We start from the raw sequence: 25,357 nt of genomic DNA on the forward strand, positions 1-25,357 counted from the left end.
TCTCCCAGGTATTTGGGATGGACAACTTGAATCAACACCTTGCAATTGTAGATTGTTAATTTCAGTATTTGCAAGGATGGTGATTTTTGTTTTGTTTAAAAATCCGCAGTTATTGTAAGATTCTTCTTTCTTTTTTATTTTTAAAAAGGCCTGAGTAAAAAGTTCCACTCTGGGACTCGTATCAGATTCTCTCTGAAGCAGAATTCAACCTCTTCATTAATAAAATTCTTCAAGGCAATTCTTTCACATGGGGGGAACAATCATGCCAGATATAGCTGTCAGAAGGAAAGGGTAGGGGATGGGTGGGGAGAGAGGGAGAGAGAGAGAGAGAGAGAGAGAGAGGAGGGGGGAAAGTTACTTTTGTGCATTATCAAGCAACTTTTAAAATCCTCAGAGCTTTTAAACATTTACTAGCAACGTACTCAGCCATACTGTGAACTAAATTTATATATAAGTATCATCCAGTAGAGACATGTATGTACACAGTAATCATGAGAAGCTTCATTCTGATCAGAGAGTGGTTTGAATTGCAAGTGACTCTGCCAAAATTACTAATTTTTCTTGCAGAAAAAGTGCACTTGCCTGATGTTGGAATCAGACACCAACTTAATTTTCTGATTTTAGCTTCAGAATCTCAAAATGCTCAGGAGGCTCAAACCTGACTCAGCCATTGCTGCACATTCTATTACTCTTAAAAGCAAAGCAGATACTTGCTCCACATATGAGAAAATGGCTGGAGTCCATCGACCAGCAATATTACAGATCTGTAGGTGTCAGTTGCATTAGGCACACTAACAGTGGCTCATTCTCCTATGCCAGTTTTCTCTTACAAGTTCAGTGTTCAGCCCTGGGACTTACATATGCATTTCCAGATGCTCAGAAAAGGACTTAAACTCTCAAATCCAATTTTCAAATTGAAATACATCCTTAACTGTTGGTTTAGCAGACCGGCGTCTCATGGCTTTATTACACTTGTAGCAGACATCACCAACTACGCTGAGTGAGTCATATGTTAACGTTAATTTGGAATGTCTTCTCTTTTGTTGGCTAAGTTGAATCATCAGTATTTCTTTATTAAGCTTCCTAACATCATTTTCTATGAAACCACCACCTGTCTTACAGAGGAGACGTTCATTAGAAGTCAACAGGTACAGTCTTCCACCTAGGTTGACCCCCAGCTTGGTCTCTCTCTGTTTACCAGATCAGACATACCAAGTGTCCAAGTGATATACTGTCAGCAAGCACGTCATTACAGGAGGCAGTCATGCAAGCTTACAATGAAAATTGTAACAACAATGCGTCTTTAAAATACTAGTTGTACGGTTATTTGCCAAAAGGTAGAAAACAGATTCGCCTTCAGGTTGGCAGCACTTCACGGGCACATTATTTAAATGCTAGAACTGCCTGCCATCTCAGACATCTGGACGTGTAATTTCTTAAGGAAGAACTCAACCCTGTGACTGGTGCTGATTCATTGTGCTTTAATTACAGCTGCAATTATTTGATAAGAACAGAGCCAAAGCAAAAGACTCACAGATTTGGGGTTGGAGGGGGAGAGGAGGGAAATGTTTTCTCCACAAACACCACCATATGTGCAAGAATTACAAGTCTAATCAGCAAGGGGAGAACATCTCGAGTAAACTGCACTGATTAAATGAAATAAAATGAGAGGAGAAGGCAAGAATGCAAAACACATTCACATGTTTGCAACAGGCCATTCTCAGAGGTGACATGTTGTAACTATACAGCAGCATTTCGTTTCTTGGAATTTATCATTCAGCAATGTTTTTATGTGGAATCACTGTACTGATTGTTTCCACTCCACATAAGGGCTCTTCAAAGAGCTGAGAATGAGGATAAAGTGATAGAGAGGTCACTTGAGTTGCTTTAAGCCCTACAGGAAGACACTCAAGTGAGTAGCACAGAGGACATCACTGTGTTTTAGGTGTTCCTTGCTGAGGTATTTCCTGCATGGGCTTTTTTGGCTCTACCATGGAGAAAATCTGAGGATGCATTTTCATATTATCTCCATAGTCATGCTGTCTTCTTCATCTCAAATCATAGGATGAATTCGAGAGCGCCTTTTTTTTAGAATCCTTGCTGATTTAATCAACACTGGATGAAACAACAGCAGCTTTGTTTAAAAGAAAAGTCTCAAAGAGTTTTATTTCAGCAGTGTCTCAAATAACAAGTTCTGAAGCCTTACTAATTGGGTTGTCCCTTTGGTTTGTGTGAATAAAAATGAAGGAAACCCAAGCCAAGCAATGCTCTCACTGTTGTGGTTGCTCCCTACTCTGCTCTTGGGATCCTTAGAGTGTGGACCAGGGTATGGACCTTGAACCATGAACCTCTATGGCATCAAGAACATAGGTATGGACAGTGGTGGATACAGTCAACCAGACTGTAATTCTGCTGCGAAGGGTGAGAGCGTAATTTTCCCTGTCTGAACATATGGACCTGAGACACGGGTTTTGCCCCAGTCCTCCGTCTAGCTCATGGTACTACATCAAGCAATTTGATTTGTTTCTGTTTCTTACCTGAGGATAACAGTTTTTATCCCTATTTGTAAAGCACTTGGAGATTTCTGGCTGGCAGTTGTTCAGCAGAATATAGGGGTGGGACTGCAGCGCTTGGACATCAGCGCCGTATGTTACAGCGTAGAGAAAAGCTATACTGACAACAGGGCTCCCTCCTTTACTGCTCAGATAAGGAAGGAGCTGAGCGGATGGGAATGGGTAGAGTCTTCCCACGTATGATGAGTGTGACTGAGCGGAGTCAGATGGATAATTAGTCCTCTGTGCATTCTATTTTAACCTTTTTTGTCCTTTTCAGCCCTTTCTATATTCTAAATTTAATGAAACTTTAAAACAAGATGTTGTTTTGCTTTAGAAAATATACCTACACTTCAGAAAATTTCAGAATATTATTCCAACAAAAAATTAAAACGAAAACATTCACCAAAACCAATTGATTTCAACAAGAAATGGTCAAGAATTGTCTCCCTCTTGGGACAGCACAGCTGTCTACCCTGGGTAAGAGCCCAAACAAAGGTGACATAATTGCAACTTCTCCCTTCATGGCTTAGACAGTTACGTATCAGCCATGCACCTTTTGACATTGGAAACAAACGGTACAGTGCAGATCTTTGCTCACTTTTTTCAAAGCATTATTGTTTTTGAAGAGCTCTGAAATTCTGAATTAAATTACAAGGCAAATGGCAAAATGATATCTTTTCTGCCTAAAAGCTTTGATATTTCCATTCTTTCCAAGTCTTCATTTATATCACTCTACTTTTATTCTGTAAGTGCTACATCTCGTCATGCAAATTCTCTCAGCTGTAGCATGTTATTGATCCTGAAAACAGATATCAGTGGGAAACAGTGTAGGTATGAGATCACACCACCTCCAAAAAGGGAGGGCAGAGAGTAGAAAAGCTCCCACCAATGGGCATTATTTCTTCTATCATATACTAAATTGTATTTGCTGCTAGCAAATTACAGAAATAATGTATTCTGAGTTTTACAAAATTGCATGGCAAAGAGAACAACAGATAAGCCTAGCTGTTGTTTTAGTGAGTTCTGCTGATATCTAAGCTACATAAGGAAAGCTTGATTGCTTTCTGATGTATCCAGAAGCCCAAGAGAGATAAGCCAGCCTCCTTATACATGGTTGTTTATTTAAGCAATAAGACACAACAGGCAGTGCATTTCTGAGTGATTATTACAAGCCTCAGGTGGTGTCAGAAGGCGTGGGACTAAAGGCTGTGTGTCTTTAACTCGCAAAGAAGTTCAGTGATGACCTAGAAAGGAACCATCTCTTAGTGTCTCACTCCTTACGAAAACTGAATTGCTAAATAAAAATTAGGGGAAACACTCAGATCTGTGTTGTTTCTGGGCTTTACAGATCTGGATGTGACATAATGAGGAGGCAATCAGCAAGCCCCAGTTGCATCCAGTGCTCTTAGCTTGTTCCATCATTGCTTTTCATAACCGAGTATGTGGAATCTGGGAAGTCCGTGTCTTGTGAAAGGAAAAACAGTGTTTGAAAATGCTTTCTCCTGTTACTTGCTCTTTCTCTCCACCCGCAACAGCAAGCTGGGACAAGGTGAAGAGAAGAAAAAAACATTAACACATTCAAAAGCTTCTAGCACTCAACTCGTAGCTCCTTTTTTATTTTTTTAATTCAGGGTGAAACATTTTTAAGCTGTTGCCTTTAAAATTTGTAGCATGTTGGCAGTGCCAAATTTTTAAAACGCACAAAAATTAATTTCCTAAACACTACAGCTCATCTGAAAATTTCATTGTATTTTATTCCTGACGCAGTCTGTATTTATAACAAAGTCCTGACCAAAAGTACCCACATTCTGCTTATACATTCCTAGTATTTTCACAATTTCTCTGTGTGTGTGTCTGTACATCTGCAAAAATTCCTCCTCCCAATTCACCAGTGTAAAATGCACTGAGGATAATGCTTTCCTTCAGTCACAGTAGATCCCAGCTTTTATGAATGAATTCCTTCCACTCTGCCTGCATATAGATTTTTTGGCTGTTAATGGTGCTATCAGCATTATGCCTGCAAGCCTGACGTTTCTCTTCCCAGAGGCCATAGAATGGCATGTGGAGTCTGTGGAACCATCCTCCCCCTGCTCTGCACATCTCCTGAACGTGGCTTTAAAAATGACGAATTTTATTCCCTGCTCGATGCTTTTTGGATAATTTGAAGAGGCACGTGGAAAGGAAAACAGACCTCAGGGCTGGGGGAAGAACAACACGTGCTGCAAAATCTTCCCCACCTCTGGCACAGCTGGAGGCAGCTGGCTGCATCTGCTCATGGAAACTCCTTGGTGTAAGCGAGCATGAAAACGTCTCCCTCAGCACACTAATGCTCAGTGAGGTAATTACACAGGAAGGTTTAGGCACAGTGTTGTAAAACAGGCTGAACCAAACAATGAAATGGGCAGTGCTGGTCTTTGCAGCATCCTCCGTTTGACAAGCTTTTGTCTGTCACTCCCTCGGCTTGCATCAAAGCGCCAAAACGTATTTAGGTGCTAATGCTGCAATAATTTGTAATGAGAGGGGAAGGGATGCAGAAAAGGAGCAGCCCCTTGATACCAAGAGTTGAAGAGGCTTTCAAAAAGGCCCTGTGCCATTATGGAATTAATTGGCACAGAATTACATTAATCAGTGGAAACGAATGTTTGCTCTGGTATGAGTTAAACTGGAAAATGCTGCTGTTAGTTTGCAATGTGTCTTCTGTTTATGAAAGGCAAAGGTTTGTGCCAAGCTCTGTAACGGTCTATTTATTCTCAGTAGGATTTCTGCACAAGTGTACTATGACAAAGGAAAAAAAGGAAGGGAAGATTGAGTGACGTACTTCAGGAGAAGGCCAGCCCCTGGAGAGACCCTGCAGTGGAGTACTTGCTAGAGTCCACAAAAGACTGGTCTGATAAAGGACGACAACAGGGAATAAGAGAGGAAAGAAAGAAAAAGGATGGTATTAGTAAGCTGAAATATTACTCGTTTTTATCATAACAGTAGGTCTGCGCTTTAAAAGACACAGCCTCTCAATTCAGCAGTATTAGTCCAGTTAGAGATAGGGTGGTTGCTAAACACCTGCGTGGTACTAGGTGGGCTGGTGGAGGAGTCCAGTTACTCTTTACAGGAGGAAACCTTAGGACAGAGACCACCAGGGATCCCCCATTGTCTTCTATCCCCTTTTTGACAACTCAGTGTCACTTAGAGCCTAAAAGGTGACGAGAACTCACGGTTTTGAGAGCAGCCATCTGTGCTCCAGACTTGGTTTCACCTACCTTGCAGGCTATTGCCATTGGTGCTGGTGCAGGTGGGAGGAGGAGAGGTTTGCGGTCTCACGACAGGCGCAAAAGCACTCTTCTGTTTCACCGCTGAGACCATGTTGGCTGGTGAGAAGGAGAAAATCCCAGAGGAACTGCTACAGTTTGAGGGGAGGCTAGTGGAGGAGGCCATTGTCGGACTTGATGGCACAACTAGAGGAAAAAAAGACCCCCCAAAAGGCAATCCTTAGTATTAGATAATCATCAGGCTGCAGAAACAAGAGAATTCTGCTTCTTGGATGCACTGGGTCTGATTTCAAATGGCCAAGGTCTTTTCTGCAGTTAGATTTCTGGTGTTCACAAAGTGTGATCAATCACTACAGGAAACCCGCTTGTTTTGTTTTGCTTTGCAGGTGATCTCAAAGATGTCTTTACTTCTCTGTCACTACAACTCTTTATTCCTAAAATAACTCTGTCCTGCCATCCTGTTTCAAACTTTTCTAACGATTGCCATTAGCCACTGGTCCGAATCAAACTTTTTTACCAGTCTCCAGCTTCCCTGTATCCATCAGCTTTGGGAAAGCTTCTGCTGTGGGGACTTCTCAGGAATTCCCAGTGACATGAAAACCACTCCTATTTCTCACAGGACCATTTTATTTATGCACAAGAATGGAGTTGGCATTTCATATCTCACCTGAGATGGAGTATTTTGAAAATGAAAGTCTGTTTTATAATGGTCAAGACAAATAATTCTCCCAGAGGACCCAGGACCACTGTCTGAATACATCAATACAACATTCTCATTGAGAGACAGCAACTGGAATTTCAGCTGGAATAGCTGAGCAATGAAGCCGTTCTGGTTTACATTAAATGAAGATCTGGCTTGAACTATGAGACTGAATAAAATTAGTCTTCAGCTTTTCTAAATAAGTGTAGATAGAAGGCGCTTTTTTTTTTTTTTAGAGAGCCTGAACTGATTGTCCAAATGCAAACCTGCTATATGGGACATTCAGTTTTTAAATATATATATCCTAAAAACTCTATTTTACTGTGTAGTGGGATAAATATCTTTGGTTCATGTATTTATCATTGAGGTTTTAAGTTAATTTGTTTTCATGAAAACAAAGCCAACTACTGTTATATTCAGACAGCATTGCCAGTTTCCTTCCTTTGTCCAAAAAAAAAAAAGTAAAATCCCATAATTTCTTTCTTCATACTGTTTAGAAACTGCTTATATGCACAAGGGGACTATGAATAATTATGTATTATAGAGTAAAATTCCTATAATCCGGGCCTTGAATTATTATTTTATTTGCATTTGTGTAGATAAAAATCACCCGATTTAAGTTCTTATTTGAGAATCTGATATATTTGTTAACACTGAGGAAATCAATTAATGGAAATTAAATGTTCAAAGTTTCACAGTCTGACAGATACAATCTTAGTCTGAAGTCACTCTATGTCTGGAAGTACTTGCTAAGGGAGAGCAATCAAAGCACCTAAATTGAATTGCTACTATACAGCAATTAGTTTATTGATTTAATTAAGAATGCCACCTTTTAATTTTCAGGTCATGATTGAAGCATTTTCTGATTCAATGGATTAGGCATTAGCAGAATGACAGATCTACCAAGAAAGCCTCCCAAAATATAACCAGGATAGAAAACCAGGGCTGGCAAGTGAAGTGTTATTCTAAAGAGGACTTTGTTCATAAATATGAAATAATGCACTGCTAGAGTATTTTAAATGCATTACTGGCATCTGCTTCCAAAAAGAGATGTCTCATCAATCATGTTATATTAAGAATTCAGAGTGCACAGATTCTGTGACAGTAAATTCAACTTAATAAGTAAGGTACTTTGTGACATTACTTGTTACATTATTATTAGAGCACAAAAATAATAACTGGTTAGCAATTCCCACGTTGTAAGTACTAGTTATGTGGGTAAATATTTTCTTGTAAATTTGTAGCAGGTAAGATTTCTTGGAGGTAAGTTTTTAAATCAGAGTCACTATCTCCTTTTTAATTCTGAACTCTAGCAATGCAATTCAAAATAATTCATTGCAGCTGTTACAGCACTAAACTTAAGATTTTCTGCGTAAACCTTGGTATGTTCAGCACTCTATTTGTCCTGTTCGTGTTAGGGTCTCAGCCTATAAACCTGTTTATATGACAAGACCTTCTGGCCTGATTCTGCTAGCAGCTTTCTACAGATGTCAGTGGAATCTTTTATGCCACATGAGTAATGTCAGAGGAATTGGGCAGGTCCTATTAATTTAATTTTCTGATGTGAATAGGGACTACTGAGCTATGTGAGCGGCTGCAGAAGAGGTTCATAGGCCTTTACCAATAGAAATGTATTTATATTTAAACAGGTTACTAAACCTTTAATATCAAAATGCAGAAAGTGAGTCCTACACATAAATATTTCCATAACTGGGACCGTAGACCATGAGCTCTTTACGCCATGGAATATATGATTTGTATGACTTACATCTTTGTGGCATTCACTGTACAGACACTAAAACACAAACTGTAAGAGCCACTGTCACATTTTACTGACTAATACTAAGCTCTCAGTGAAGTCAATATAATACCTACTTACAAAGTAAATGGAGTATAAGCAATCAAGATTAGGCCCAATAGTAATTCATAATTTCTATAAAGGTTATGAACATATTATTTGCTCAGAGGTCTTGGAAACATCATCATGCAGCTTATGGAAATGTCAGTCTCATTACAGTAAACTTTTTCGCTCGTCATATCTTACAGCTGGAAAAAAACTATTTTTCTTGCAGCAAATATCCTCAGCTTCTTTTAATACCTACTGCAACAAAAAGTTGTGTCCTGACAACTGACTTTTGATCCACTCCAACAGACATGAAGTCACTTATGCCATCCCTGCTTTCTACCAACGTTGAGGACAGTGTTTCTTATTTACAGAATATAAGGTAAGTTATGAAACTATCAGCCCAAATCAAGAGAGATGTTATTCTTTTTAACCTCCTATGAGACTCCCAAGTAATAGTAATAGTAATAGCAATAGCAATAATAATACAAAGAAGAGCATTGCTGGCAACCCTAATGTCTTCAAAGTGCTTCAAAGGTCGGTGTCTTGGAGAGGAGAGAAAGGACCAAGCTCTGTTTCAAGTGCTCAAAATAGAAACTAAATATTGAGTATCACAGAAAAGTTACCATGTCATTCTATCAAAATATGCAAAATACAGGAAAGCCACATAATACTCACTGGCATAGGGAGAATTGGCAGCAGATCCATTCAGGAAGGTTGGAGAACCGCCTAAATTTGACATTCCAGCATTGCCATAGCCATTCATGCTTGTTGTGACAGAGTTATAATTTGTCTGCTGAGGGGTGGTGCTTGGCACATAGCCATGAGGTGACACGCTGCTTGAGTTGCGAGTAAAACCTTTTGTGGGGAGGGAATACATTTAGAAATTGGTATTAGCTGGAGAATAGTTTCTTACACAAACAGCTACAAGCAAGTAACTCTGGGCTACCAAGCCAGTAGCCTAGTCCAGCCATGGTGTGCATGGGGAGGGCCAGGACCACCAGGTAACCCAAACTGTGAACCCTCACTGCCAGGGTCATTGGTGATGGGAGCACGAAGAGTGAGGAGGGAGGCTACAGCCTTCACAGCTCCTCAGGCATTCCGTGTCCTCAAGCAAAGATTACCATTGGGTATTATAGGAACACTCACTTTTTGTAGGAAATGGGGTAAACATGACCTACATTTACATACCGACTTAAGGTATGTTAAAAGCACGTGATTTTTGTTAACTCTCTTCCGATGTCGCTGTCATTTAATGCATCTCAAATTAGATGCTCACTGCCTACTTTAGAAAATGTATATTCCTCTAAGTAGTGGCATATCCTTAGTCTTTTTGCCCTCGTCTGATCATCATGTTGGTAGAAAATGACTATCAAATTTGGCACCAAGTTAAAATTTGGATTTCTACGTAATTCTGGAAATGACTTTTTGAGACACTCATATCCAAATATTCAAAAAGGGGAATTTGTTTCTAGAAGCACAGAAATACAAAATACATCTTCAGTCCTGGAAAGGAAAATGCCAACTTTTCTTCCTACCACACAGTAAATCCATAAAATGTTCTAATCTAAAAAAAATTTCTATTTTTTCAGTGTAATGCAAAATAATTTTTTCTGCCCTTCTAGAAAACAGCCTCATTCTACTACTTTCTCATTCACGTGGATTTTTAAGTTGTATAATAATAAGGGAAAATGCAAAGGTTTTTACAAAAATGAACTTCAATTTTTTTTTATTTTTAATTGTAGGAATTAAAGCAATACTGATTTTATACAAAGTGGAAAATACTTTATTTTTAAAATGAAAGAAGCTCTGAAAATGTCTTTGTAAATATTTATATTTTTTCCTACTTTCAAAATTTAGAAAAATCTCGAACTCTGAAAAAAAACAGTGCCAATATTATGTCTCTTGCAAAATCAAACCAAATCAAACAGACAAATATTCAAGGGATACTTTTGTGTTATAAAGAAATGCTACATAAGGCCCAGATCGAGAGATCATCCATGCTCAGGAAAATATATAAGCAAGTACTTAACATTAAGTACCTGCTCAAGTCGGTAAAAATCCCTTTAAAATTAGTGGGATTTAAAAACAAATACGAGTGTTATTCTCAGCAGAAGGAAAAGCTATTTAGATATATGCAGAAGTGCTTTTCCCCAACTGGGGCAGAAGTCCCTAAAGAAAGCCCCATCTCATGACAGCACTGTGTCACTCCAAGGCTGTGCATGCGTGTGGGATGGTGTCTGTCTAGATGTGCTCCCAGCCTTCAGTTTGGAACCACCACTCTTTCACTGCTCTGCACGTTTCCCTGACTTTTATCAGAAAAGGTTCATAGAGAGAGGAAGACGAGTCTTCTCCTGACCCTGATTGGTGGCTTGTGAGGCTTCGGAAACATTGACAGCTAGTTGACCACTAAAGGAATTCACTCCCATCATTCCTGCATGGACTGACGTGTTAGCAAGGGCGGGGAGCTGGTTGTGATTGCGGGGGACACTGTAGAGCGCTTCTGCGATGTCTGCTGCTCTTTTCAGGATTATTTCCTAGAGGATAAGAAGGGACAAAAGAATAAAAGAGTTACCAATGCGACACTGACAAACCTTTTCTTATGCACTAAAATGAAACATTTCCCTGTCCAAAGGCAAAAACTAGATGCTTTTCTTCCTAAACTAGTTGGCTGACTGATCACTAATGCTTATAAGATCTGCTGCCTCCATGATAAATCCTGACATCTATGTTAAGAAAGTTGGAAGTTTCAGTCCCAGCGGCCATGCTTCTGTATAACAAGACCAACTGGCAGAATGGGGCTGGAGCCTAGACTCACTCCACCTTAAAGCTGTCTTTAGGGTAAGACTGAAAAACCACTGGTGGCAAGACATAATGCATATCATTGCCCATACTATATGGTATCTGCTGAAAGTGGCAAATGCCTGCAGGGTTAATAACGCGATGCTTTTACAAGCACTAAATTCACACCCTTTAGAAAAGCAAACAAGCAAACTAAACCCCACTCCAGAGATGACATTGCCCTCTATATTTATTCTTGTCGCATATTGTGGTATCATGTACCTTTAGCCTCTGCTCTATCTATACATCTAAGAAACAGCCATGCTTTAGAATTGCTGAAGTAGAATGCATTTACCTGGTTATTATGTGGCATACCATAGAGTGCTTCTACTAAATCAGCAGCCCTCTTAAGTATTACTTCCTGTCAATATAAAAACAGATACATTCCTCTGAGTTCAATAAACACCTTGTGGGGGAAAGCAAATATTAGAATCTTTTATACTCTTCTATAAGTTGCACCGTGTTTCGTGGGTTTTTTTTTTTCCTCCCACCAGGTACACTTTAGCTGTAACAACTCTCAGCAGCCACAGAATGGTGTTAAATCTGTAGTTTATCCTATTCACACACACGCTTAATCGAGTCAAAAGGTGAGAATCATTGGTGCTGCAAAATAAAATACATCACTCAATTGTCTCTACCATCTGCACTATAAACCACTCATCGGTTTATTGCAGAATACAATCCTGAGGTCATTTACTAGATTACTGCAATCAATGTCATTCAGAGCATGTTACAAATCCCTTCGATGTGTTTATTTTATTCTTAATTGCATACTGCAGGAATTGTGACCTTACGCAGCAGGCCACGTTCAAAAGATATCCAATCAGTCCTATGCTACTCATAATGTAACCTTTCAACTTCTTTGGTTCATGTCCTGATATGATGGGTCAGGGTAGGATCCATGCACATAAAACAATGAGCAAGAGGAAAACACATGCAGTGCGAGAGAATGGCCCAGTACTGTGCAGCGTTTCCTGGAAAAATTCCCTGCACGGACAACAGAATTTAAAACAGTTTGCAATTTAGTTCTCCATTTTGGGCATTTTTTTTTCTCCATTTTCCTATTTGTTCCTTTTCACTTAATATTTCTTAGAGTATTTTAAACTGGCATTCAAGTAATAATAGCATTTCCTGTGTTCTTACATTTTACGGTGTGGAAAAATCTCTATGAACAATCCTGATAAAAAATGTAAAAATGCACTGCAGAATTACACCAGGAGATTTTTTTTTCTTATTCTTTCAAAGCATCTAGCAGATTCTTAATTGCCTGATCAAACCAGTTGAGACTCTCCTTTGAGTAAAACAATGTATTTTTGTAAATCCCAGCTGCTAAGTATTGCTCTAATATACTAACACAGTGCTATTCAACACGGTATATTTCTGCAGGTAGCTCACAAAAATAGTACCAGTTCTAAGGATTTTACAGTTTTCTACAAAGTTAAACTTTTAAACTTAAAATATTTTACACAATAGCCATATTTTATACCAAAAAGAAACAGTAATGCTCGATTTTCATATACTGTAGACTCTGATCAGAAAATAGAGATATAATTGCGTTCATTTTGCTGTCACCATAACCTCTTCAAAAATCCTTGAACAACTCTTCAAATGACAAGCTTTTAGATGCATATTAGCATTTTTTTCAATTTTAAATTCTCTATAATATAAGATAAAATAGTTGTCATACTGCAGTAACTACTTATGACATATATAATGTCCTAAATTCAAAAATGAGATGGAGGATTTTTGTACTCCCAGTAAACATTTAGGCTTGCCTTCTGCTGCACACACCCCTCTCTCAGAACACACATTTGAATTATTTTTCACATATGAAGTGAGGTGTAATATATAATCGATGGATTTTTAAATCACTACATTTGAAACAGACTCTGAGGAGTTAAGTTGCTACAGCCTTTCTCTGTTGTGTTTTAGTTTTGGTTTGATTTTTTTTTTCCCCTTTCTTTCTTTCCCTTGTGGTTGTTGTTTTGGGGTTTTTTAGTCTAGCTTGACCACAACTGTTAGCAGTATAATCATGGACAGACAGACTACAAACAACACGCAGGTACAATCAATCCTTGTTGCTTTACCAGAATCGTCAGAACACTGAGTTGCCCTTTTTGCCTCATACTGAAGATACAAACTAGAGAAGAACTGAGATGTTACCGAAAATTGTTATCTTTTTCAATCCATGATTTGCAGTGGAAAATTACTGCACAGGTGTTTGACTTTGCAAACTAGGATTTATTTCACTTCAGTAGAAATTGTTTGCACTATATATTTCACTGATGGAAAATTAGAATGTGATACAGAGCTCACAAACTGCTTTGGAATATTGTTAACCTAAGCTGTCATTATGCCAAATTACTGAAAAAAAAAAAAAAAAAAAAAGAAAGTTTAAATAGTCATTTCTGCTCTACCTGACTAATCATAGTTATTTATGTAATGCTGAGCTAAAAACCTTTAGAATGCATCTAAAAAGAGATTGAAGACCATGTTAAAAAAGAAGGTAATTACATGGAATCTTACAGCCACTCTACCTAATATCAAATATATTCCAGTTCTTAAACTCTGGAAGTTCTTTGATGCCATATCATATTGCATGTAAATAAAACTAATTGTGATGATGGTTTATTGAAATAGACTTGACAAGTAGCATTCAATTTTCCTAGCTAGTCAATGGTTATATTATTTCCAACGTTTTCAGAGTCTGTAAATTTGAGTTTCACACTTTCTCTAACAATATTTGTACACAATAAAAAGATTTCTTGTTTATGACATTTTCAGATCATACAAAGTAGACGTTACACGAAAACTCCTGTGTCAAATAGTGGTATCTTCTATTCCAGAGCTGACGGTAGTTCTCACAGACACAAACTAGCTTTAAAAATACACAATCAAATGCTACTACAGACGTGTTCAAGATATTAACTTCTTGTTTTCCGAATGCATCTTAGACCCTTTCCAGCTCTGCTTAAATTACCACAGAAGCTACTGTTGCGACTCCACGTACAAAGGAGCCCCCAAAGTCCTCTATAAGTTAGAGCAACAGACCTTGCAAGGTGCTTGGATTGCGGTGACCAGAAAATTGTTCTCACCTCCATGTCATTACGCTCAGAGTGAAGCAGCCCCCGAGCATGTTTGTGTTCGGGATCTAATATATTGCCTTTCAATCCGAGCTGGGAGCCACTGGGCGCACAGACAGAACATGACGAGCGGGTCAGGAAAGCAATAAAGATTTTACAGAGCTGTCCAAGGTGCTAAATTTACTCCATAATGGGTTTGGCACCACCGTGTTAACCTCTCATTTACTACCAGTTTGAGGGACTAAATTGAAGTAGCTGACTTCATTTACCTTGAAATGTATATTTTATGACATTATGTAAGTAGATTGAAAGGGCACTGCAGTTTTAACAATTTAAAGGCTAGAGCATGTTTAAGATGAAGCTGGAATATTTATTGTATATTGCACTTAAACTATATTGTATATTAAAATGCATTGATTAAATTTGTAAAAGGTATTATAAAAAAGGACAGCTAATATAAAAGATCTATGTGGTTTAAAATCCAATTGATACTGCGTGTTACCACTGCAACGGTGATAGATAAACAGATAGATAGGTGGACAGAGCAGCAGACAGACATATCAAAAAGTGTGTGAAACTCCCGTTCTATAAAAAGAAATCTCTGTATAAGTTCACAGTCTGTTATTCCAGATACTCTTTTGTTCACAGAAATTTTTCTTTGCCTTCATCTCAGAAGCCTAGATTTTCATAGCAGTAAGTGGGCATCATGTAAGGTCCTTCCAATTGCATATGCAAGTGGAAATATTTCCTGAGAGACAGAGTTTGACTAAAGCTAATATCTAATTTATGGGGGCATTTGTCAAGAAAGATCAACTCTTCTATTAATGCTAAAATTCTGACAGCTTTTGGTTTAGAATAAAGAGACTTCGCAGCATTTAGTTAGAGCTAAAGTGAGGGTCGTCTTGTCTTGCCTTTTATTTCAAATCAGCATAATTTTATTTCTACAAAAATAACAATCGAGCAAATATTGAAAAGAGGAAAGATTACTTTACTGATGCATTGGAACTCTGCCCTCCATGCAGCTATATACCACGGATCCAGAGTCCATTTTTATTCCAAACTGAAGCTGATTTTCTACTGAGGGATTTTAACTTTTTTAATTTTTTAAATAGGGATGCAATTAAATATTTTAATCAAATTCTCCTCCTGAAAATACAAAGGAGTGTTTACATAAGCAAAAAAGAAAGCTGGGTAGTGAAGTCTGCTGCAACTTTGTATATTCCAAAATTACTGTAGGAAAAATTATATAAATCATACCAGAATAACTGTGCTTTTGAAGCACAGGGACTGAAATTCAAACTGAATCAACCTCTGACAGAATGTACCTTAACTTTGCATGTTTTGTTTATGCCACGCATTCCCTTCAGAAGAAATTCATTAAGATCATGAAACTTGCATTTCAAGGTTTATAGTGATAAACACATTTTATGCCAGCTTTGAAAAAGGTGAGATATTTCTTCTGTTGACATCTGCTTACTTTTTATTCAGCAACTAATGACACTCTGTGTCCCAAAAGGGCTGTGAGTCTAGTCAGCTAAAGGGTATCTAGAGTTACACTGAGTTATTCGGCTTAAGTAACTAAATTAGATAATGTTCAAGGTACTTGTTAAATCTAAATGAATTTTGTCAAGAAGGTGCCGGCCACAATATATAATGCTCATCAGCCACATATTGTATTATTGAGACCACCAAAGGATTTATGTACTCGTGGAGGGCGTGGGGGGGAAGCTGTTCTAGCATACTCTCAGGCATTTATCTTATGTGTTGTCTAGATATCATATCACCTTCTAATGCTCTTTAGCGTTGTAATACAAGAGAGAGCTCATTCATCTTCTGAGAGGGTACTTAGGGATGATGATGTCATTCATACTTCCTTGACTCTTATGTTTGACCTCCTGGCTCTGCCTTCTAACTTCCTACTCTCATGGCTACTTGAAAGAAAAAAAACTCTTCTGCAGAGTCAAAGCGCTGAACATCAGACTCCAGTTCCCTTCTTCACCTTGGAAAGGTCACATTCTGAAATTTCAAGTAAAAACTACAATAATTTGTGCTCAAACTTCTCCTTTGTTTTTCAATGGGTGAAACTATAAATGTGCTATCTAAGGATATGAGTTAGAACTAAGTTTTCAACTCAAAATTTGTGTATGCATTATATTTTAAAAGATAAAGATAAAATTGTGAACACCTCTTTCAAGTGTAAAGGCAAACCCAACATTTTGTTAGAGAGTCATTTAGACAGATGCCACAGATCTAACATGCCAGCCGTCTAGCTTGGTATACAAGAGTTTCAGCCTGTCCAGAACCTCTCATCTCTCCACATCTACACTGAGCACTGCATTACTGTATCATTTTCAGCAATTATAGTTTTATAAAGACTCATAAAAGCCATTCAAAATGTAAAGATCCTCCATTTACTGTAAAACTGAGGGAACTATGCCAGCCTAATGCGAAGTATAAAATAACAGGGCCATTTCACTAAAAAGATATTTGTACTCACACAAAGATGAAAACTTCTCTAGCAAACAAACAACTGAATTGTTTCCATATATTATAATAGAATGATACTGAAGAAGTAAACACCATATAGATATTACAAAGACAGGAAGGCAAAATGAGAGATAAAGACAACATACTTCACTTGAGGGGTAAAAAAAAAGCTTCTGCTTACCGCTGCCTATAGGATGGAAGTGCACTGAATTCCTGTCACTGAATTTCAATGGCAATTTCCAGAAAATAAGTCTACAGTGGGAGCTAGAACCTGAGCTTTTCCAAGCCATTGTAGTCTCATCAGCCTTCACCCAAACTGAAAATCACAGCCTAAATCTACAGCACTAAAAACAGTCATGCATAACCTTACCACCTGCTCCACGATGAGCCAACCTTATAAATAAAATATAGAAAGCCTATATGAGGCAGCAGAAAGAACAAACACTGAAGTGCTAATGTGAGCAGGCATCTAGCCATAAACATTGAGAATCAATGATTAAAACACCTCTTAGCCACCAAGGTGATAAATGCATAGCAGTAGGGAAAACACACCCTGTTCAAACAGTCTCCATCGCAAATACTGCTGACAAAAGAAGGAACAAAATCACGATCATCACCTGTAAGGCTGCCCTTGCAAGTCTCCCATCTTACCCCTATTATCCTCCTGTTAATATGGTGTACTTAGATACTAAAAAACTCTATCACCCTCCTTTTTAAACCCAAACCACTGATGCTACTGGTCTTCATTTCCATAAATGATGGGCACATAACAATGGCAACAGAGTTAGTAGCTGGCACAGATGTGTACTGCATCTAGATACATAGTCGCATGGAATAAACTAGCATTAATATAGTTGCATTGGAATAACTCTTTGAATAAACTGACATTTGAGAGTCTGGTAGCTCCCACCATATTATCATCAACTGAAGCATCTGGCAAGTAATTTGGATGGTTTTGTTGCTAAAAGCTCTGGAGTTCTCTGCTAATGTTATGTCTCTAAGTCAAAGGGAGAAGAGTGGGTATGTGAAAGCAGATATGCAGAACTAAAATCACTCTGCCAGTGCTTAAATCACTTATTTCAGGGACTTTATCCAACAGTGATTACATGACTCACATCTATGTCCCTCAGACAGCTGTAGAACTTTGATTCTCCTAAGTATGTTTACAGTATGTCTTGCCTCAGACCTCTAAGTTTACCAGAAAAAGGCACTTATAGCTACCAGCAGCAACCCTTCAGAGTTGTCAAATTTTAACTCATGAGGCAAATCTACCTTCCATGCACACAGCACAGGGCTGGTAGATATCATCACTACACGGTACTTTTACATCTATTCCCATCCTACAATATATCAACTAGTAGCTGGTAGATATCGGTCATATTTGGGGCTCACTGTCATTAAGAAATCAACGCTATGGTAATTCTCTGACATCTTCTGCAGCATTTCCCATAGGTTATCTTGCAAGCTCACACTGTGAGGATCTAAGCACAGATCCTCTCAGTTTGAAACAGCAAGATCACGAAAGGAAACACATTTTTCATGCTATACAATAGGCTGCAGTGTTTTTCCCAGCATGTAAAGACCACTTCTTCTGCACATACTTTTCCTTAGTTATGCAATCTCATCTTTCATACCATGATCAGTTTGTCAGGTCCAGTGAATCATTAGAAGACAAAATAAATGAGATACAAACTAGATCATGAATGGATAAGTCCACATAAACTCAAATCAATGGCTAACAAAAAATTCTTCATCAGCTTCCTTTACAGAAATCCCTCCATCCCACCAGTTTACAGTGGCTCATACTATTCCCATCTACCTAGACAACAAAAATATTATTCCTGATCTATCCATTAATATAATATCCAAATTATAACATTAGATTCTTTTCTTCTATCTGACCTCAAAGGTTTGCCACAATGACCTAAAAGCATGTTTTGCGCTCTAAATTTTCCTGATGTGCCACAGCTACCTTCAGTCCCTGGGTAAGATACACAGAGACACATTTACAAAGCAGTCTCAGACAGGAACCTCAGGCATTTCTGTTTGAAAATTTACTCCAAACTATTTGTACCAGCATCTACAGTACTTTGAAGCAGATGTTCATTATTGAGATTAATGAGCTTTTAGGTTTGGGGTTGGGTTTTTTTGGTTTTGCATATATAAGATTTTCTGATAGTTCTTCCTCTGCTCTTTATAGTATTAACATTCCTATTTCTTGAAAACAGCTGCAGATGAGAGTTGCAAGGAAAAAAAAAAAAAGAAAAAAAAAAGAGTTATTACTCAAAGTCTTCTCCTGACCATTTTACACTCATATATTTTTGGAAAGTTGTCAAAGCCCCCTTATGGAAGAAGAAGAATGTTTTGAATTATTTGAAGGGTCTGGACTTAAGTAAACTTAAAAAGAATTCAGAAAAATGAACAGAGACACTAAATTCTGAAACTGTCGTTCAAAGATACTGCACAGGCTGCTTTAGAAGCTCTATTCTGCAGATCATATTCTTGTGCCTATTAGAAAAATTCCCTGGAATACTAGGGATTAAAAAAGATTAAATATGGTTTATAATTTTATGTGTGGTACAACGTAGATATCCAAATATGTATTTGTAAGAGTGAAAAACATTTCACTTGGCAAATACACAGGCTGATATCTATTTTCTATCATTTGTGTACGCAATGAAGTTCCAAACATAGGTCAAGTTGTATCAGTTTTCAATTGTTCTCCGATTAGGTCAAACCTAGAACGTATTGGGTGGCATAATTCGTTTAACTGCATTTAAATCTATAGAGATATATAATTATGTTTGGTATTGCAAGGTAAGAATGTCTGCTGAGTTAAATCAGCAGAGCTATCTAGCAATTAAAGTGTACATTGCATATATGTGTTTTGTCTGCTTAATTTTCAGTTTGTCTTTATTAATGCGTTTACCCACATCAATAAGTACATGAAACTAGCTATTTCCTGTAAAAAACAAGTATTCACTTATGGAAGATTAAAGACCCACCTGCATTTTCTTTTAATGTAGGGGGGAAAAAAAAGGCCAACAAACCAAAACCAAAACAAAACCCCAGCATATTATTAAGATCTGTGAAATTGTCACTTTTCTGAATTATACCTTTCAGGTAGGAAGTGTTAGTAGTTAGAAACTGAGAGTTCAGGTTACTTTCAATAACAGGAGGAAAACTGAAAAATAAGACGCATTGAAATTCTGACCTACAATGATATTCCACTACATTGTGTAGAGAGTCAGTGCATAAAAATGTTGAAATAGAGACTGGAATAACGTTGGTAGGTTTTAGTATTACAGTTAAAACACTGCTCAGTCATAACCTCTACAAATGACTACTTTCACTTACATTTTATCATCGGTATAATTAAAAGAAGTCTCTTGAAAGGGGCATTCTCATTACAACGAAGGACCACTTCAGACCCAATTGAAATGAAAAGACAGACCATAGATTAGGTGTAGATACCAAGTGGTAATTTCTAGGGAAGCATAAAATGCCAAATGTGTAACAATTATATTTTATAACTATGTGTTTAAAGGACTTACAGTATTTTATTGTACAAAGAGGTTTTGGCTCAAAAAGACTACTTCAATGAAGTCCCTCCTAGCATATATTAAAAAAAAAAAAATTCAACATTCTTATCAGAAAAAAAAGATGTTTTGTTCCTGATACTATTATTTTTAATTTACAGCCTTAAAAATTCAACTGAAATTATCCAAAGCAAGTATAAATGTTGAATGAGCATGTATTAAAGAAATTAAATTTATCCAACATTTTACAGAGATAACAGTATCTTTCTGTCTACATCTCTACAATATAAATCAGGTACACCATTTTACACAATCTAGGGCTCCTTTTTCAGTGGTGAGTGAAAAGATTACCATTGTCACTTCATGAACATATTTTATGGAAGTGCTTCAAAACTCACCACTGATTTTTCAAAATACATCAATATTTTAGCAATTTTTTTGGTCATGAAAAACTCTTAGCTCTCATGCTAGTTTAAAGCTGAAAAAATGAAAGAAAATTCAGATTATCAAAATATTAGTATTATTTATTTTGTATTTATTAAAAAATACTTTTACAGTAATTTTATTTGTCAGAAGCTCACATTTGGAAAAATTAAGCACCTCTACTCTGTAAAATCTTAGGATTTCAAGAGACAAGATGCTATATGTAGATAAAATTATGCATATAGCATTACTAGTAAAGACACTTAGGTCATCCTAAAGCACAAAATTAATAGAGACAAATTCAAAAATTTCTGTATCTTAGATCTCCCGTAATATGTGAACAAAAAAATGTGTTAAATATATGTGGCACCGCTTTAAAAAATGCTTCTGTGCTTTGTTTTCACTCTCTTCTCAGCAAGCATATCATTTGTCATCTGTAGTCACAAATATATTCCAAAACATTCTCTAAAATAAATCCAAAAGCACATCCGTGTTTATCCAAGTAGCATGAGATTGTATGTTATTGTACTTAGAGGACATTTCCGTCCAGTTGAGTTATATCAACATAAGTTACATGATTGACTTTTACAACAGAAAGAAAAGGTTGTACTCAAACAACTGTTATTGCCTCAATGGAAAAAAAAAAAATCAATGAAAGTAAAATGAACAAGAGATTTTGTCTGAGTTGCAGTTAATACTACTGAAGAGCTATGGATATTAAAAGGTCAACAAATAAATTAGTCCAAGTGTTATGAAATGAATGATTTGGTTTATAATTGTATTGAGTGCAAATTGTTCACTGCCTATTAGACCAGGTAATTTTTAACCATGGTGCCTCAATTACTGCTCCATAAGCAGTAATATAGTTGTAAGAGCCACTGGTTCGATCGAGTGACCTATGTGACGCGCCAGGACAGCTGACTTTGCTATGATGGATCACTGAGCTTGATCTCCAAATGGTGCCAAACCTTCCCTTCCCGTGAGGAGATCTCATAAAAGAAACATTACTGCTTGATTCATTTTACCAAAATGTTTGAGTTTTCAAGTGTCAGCAGTTGAGTATAGATAGTGAAGCTCTGTATTTCTTAGAAGAATTACGACAACAGGCATCCTATTGCTTCCAGCACTCTCTGCTAAATGGCATCATGATGGTTAGGAGGATGCTTTTTCTGCTACTCAATTGGACTGTGTTGTGAGAAATACACAGCAATCATATTTTACATCATCACGTAAACCACTGCATAACACCTAGAAGTAGGCTAGAAATGGAAACTGTAGGTGAGATTATAGGCATTACTTCACACTTCTGCAATGCCCTGCATTCAAAGATCTCGAAACATCACTTTAATGGGAACAAATTAAACTTCACAACACACTTTCTAGGAAAATATTCTCTCTCCCCCATCTTCACCAGTAACAGCCTTAAAGTGTAGCTGCTTGGCTGAAGTCACAATGGTCTATGGTTACAACCAGGGCAAGTTTTGTAGGGTGAGGTAATATCTTTTATTAGAACCACCAATACAGGCGAGAAAAGCTACAGTCAGCAGGCAGGAAGCAAGGCTTGTGTGCCCAAAAGCTTGCCTGTTTTTTTCCAGTTACATCAGTTAGCCCAATATAATTTATTACCGCTCCCTACAATCCTGATAGCCTTAAACAGGGAAAAGAAATTAATCTGATACTGCTTTCGTGCTATGAAGTAACATACATGGCACATCGTGAGGAGGAAAGGCAGCAGCTGCGTTTCCCCGTTGCTCCCAAGGGCATGGTGCTCCCCGTGAGCCAGGGCTCGATACATGGCAATAAAGGTGTCGCCACGCTTCCCACAGGACTGGGCCTTAAAGGACTGTAACTATGCCTATCTGCTCTCTGCCAATATAAAAAATAAGCTGAAGATGTAAATGCAAATCCTGAATTATCAAATAATCTGTGCAGAAGAAACTACAATAATAAAAGCCTAATTAGAATAGATTGTACCACATACAACCAAATCCTGTTTATATTGTCACTCCACTATATTTTTGATAAATCACTACATTCAAACAGTCTATTGGGAGGGTGATTTTCCATTTCATCTCTCCATTGAGCAAAAAAGAGCCACGTGACTAGAGTCTGAATTTCAATTTCACCAGTATACAGTTGAACGGGATATTATTTGGCACAATACAGTGTACAACTGAGCCACTAAATGGCTGATTTACTAAATTATTATTAGATGAGCTCTTGCTGTTCCAAGCGAAAGTGCAGTCACTGTCTCTCTTCATGGTGTGTTCAAATTGTTCTGTGTTTAAATATTCAGCATGAGGCTAATGTGAACTGATGAACTGAGACTACAAACATTCACTTTCAATACAGACAGAGAGACAGAGATGCAACATATCATATGGCCTGCCGAGGTGAAAATTATTTATATTTAAGGATGCTGCTGCCTACTTCCATTACTATAAGGTATTCTTAATTAGCTTTGTGTTTGAATGAGGAATTTGGAAATGTAGCTAAAAAACAGCTCCAAAACTGAACTAGCTGTGAGCCTACGGAGGCATCAGAATCCCAATGAAATGGTACTTGAGTCTGAATCTCTGTCAGTGAAGTGCATGAGCTGCCACCACAGTTTCATATTTTACTACCTTTAGTATTTGAGTTGCAACTTAAAAGCATCACCTGCAATTCTGACCTCAGTGTCAGAAATCCTGGGAAGTGTAGAGGACTGGCTATGTTGTGTAATTCTATGACTTTTTGGGGAGGGGGAGATAGGGAAAAAGGAATTTTTTTTTTTTTTTAAAAAAAAAAGGTTAAAAAAAAGAAACAATTTCTTTACTGCCACCTGCTGGAGTTGACACCAACCCTCTGTCATACTAAAAGAACACGCATCTTCACTTAGAGGACAGTTACAGCGAGCTTTTAAAATACTGTGATCCCAGACACTTACAGTAGATTAGAATTTTTTATTGGTGCTGTGTTGCCATAACAACATAAAGACAGCAGATGACTTAAGCTAAGCTTGCAAAGCAAAAGGCTGCTCATCTGGCAGTTAAAATGAATACAGTTCACTTCACAAGTTCCCCATATGGACCCTTAGTGTATGGTAATGAGGATACCATATGGTGGGAGAAAATGCACAGAGAACAATTGTGCTCTACTGGATGAGTGAAGTGAGCAGGAAGTTATGAGGAAACGCAGGAGAGAGATTTGTGCGTGTGCTCTCTAACTCAAGGGCTTCTTTCAGAGGGGGGTTCTCGCTCCTCTTCATCTTCTTCTTAATGTATACATGCATAGAAATGACAGAGAAACATATTGTACATTTTGCAACTTCATTCATCATAAACTGTCAGCCGTGTTTGTAAATCAGCTTGGTAAGATCTTATAAATTTGTAATTCTTAAAAGGTAAAAGTGCTAAGTTTTTAGACAAAGTGCAGGAGAATTTAAGCACTTCTGACAAGTAGAAACATTAGTGGTAATCATTTTAAAAATGCTTGCCTCTTTCTGCCTGCATGTTTAGCTGTAAATAATGCCGCAACGAATAAAAGCTTTAAAAAGGGGAGGGGAGGATGAAATGGAATAAATATCTTGTATTTTATTTCCAAAAGGATAAAAAGTAATAGTTGATCAGAACCATACGCATGCAAGATTCTGCTATAAATGTACATATGCTATACAGTACGCTGTACTAACCAGATCCTAAACCTGGTAAGACAGCTTGCTAAAGGCTGCAAAGTCAATTTTGTACTACACATGCTTCATAAAAGATGAATATAAATGCATTAGTTAGACACGGTGAGCTAAATTAGAAGGTCAGGCAGGGCTGGAAGGGCTGAAATATCACACAACCAATGACTGTAATTACTCTTTTTTTAAGTCTATTAAGTGGTGTTGTTCTATCAAGGCTCAGGGGTATAGGACATGAAGTACAAGATAAAGTAATGTGTATTTATTACTCCCACGGGATCAATTTACTAGATATTTTCAGCTCCATGGAGCAAAATACACAAATGCAGCCTTTGTTACTTTCTTCAAACTGTGGCTTTTTCCTTCAGAAGCTCTGCTCCTCACAGAGACTGTGTTTACCTGTTTGGTATCTTCCTGCCAGCCTCAGTTAATTGTTGTAATTAAAAACAATAGCAATAAGGATACAGGAATACAGAAATGCAGGGATCCCTCTTTGCAGGGTGTTCAAACAAGTGGTTCAAGTTGCTCAGATGGAATGTGCAGACTAGAAAATTCAATCCCAGGCATGATTTTTACCCCAAGGCAAAGCAGAAATCAAGAGTGGAGAATGGCACAGAGCTCCTTGTCATCGTGTTAGCCCTGATATATTAAAAGTTTTGTCATAGATTCTAAATTACACCATCTGCTCTAATCATTTGCTGAGTAGATGCTGACCCACTTATAAAGAAAATTCACTGAAATGTGTACGCACACTGTTGACCTTCAGAAAGGAAAGGGCTCCCTGCCAGCCGTTGGTACATGGCTCTGCCCTTCAGCGAGCAGCATGGCTCTCTCTTAGCTCTCTCTTATTTCAGACTCTTTGCATGTTCCCAGATGTGCCTCTGAGGTGCACCACACCATAAGGGTGATACTTTCACAGTAGCCTCAGGCATCTTGGGCATCGTCTTCTCAATAGCCTT

At 37.7% G+C, this 25,357-nt stretch overlaps 1 protein-coding gene across 17 annotated transcripts in view; it reads right to left on the reverse strand.

The window, feature by feature from the left end:
• Positions 1–243: 243 nt before the first annotated feature.
• Positions 244–25,357, reverse strand: part of EBF1 (EBF transcription factor 1) — a 279,869-nt gene continuing 254,755 nt past the window's right edge. For 6 of the 17 annotated variants that reach the window (XM_086621793.1, XM_086621785.1, XM_086621784.1 and 3 more), the window contains 5 exons: positions 11,498–11,563; positions 10,721–10,898; positions 9,040–9,219; positions 5,810–6,004; positions 244–275 (listed from right to left, as the gene is read on the reverse strand). In XM_086621793.1, the coding sequence (XP_086477919.1) occupies positions 244–275; positions 5,810–6,004; positions 9,040–9,219; positions 10,721–10,898; positions 11,498–11,563 (651 nt within the window). Of the gene's footprint in view, positions 276–5,374; positions 5,443–5,809; positions 6,005–9,039; positions 9,220–9,552; positions 9,556–10,720; positions 10,899–11,497; positions 11,564–25,357 lie in introns of those variants that run through there. The other 11 variants (XM_086621792.1, XM_086621778.1, XM_086621777.1 and 8 more) reach the window with 5 other exon arrangements.

This window comes from Tauraco erythrolophus, chromosome 16 (genome assembly GCF_009769465.1).
Source record: "Tauraco erythrolophus isolate bTauEry1 chromosome 16, bTauEry1.pri, whole genome shotgun sequence".
NCBI classification, from domain to species: Eukaryota; Metazoa; Chordata; class Aves; order Musophagiformes; family Musophagidae; genus Tauraco; species Tauraco erythrolophus.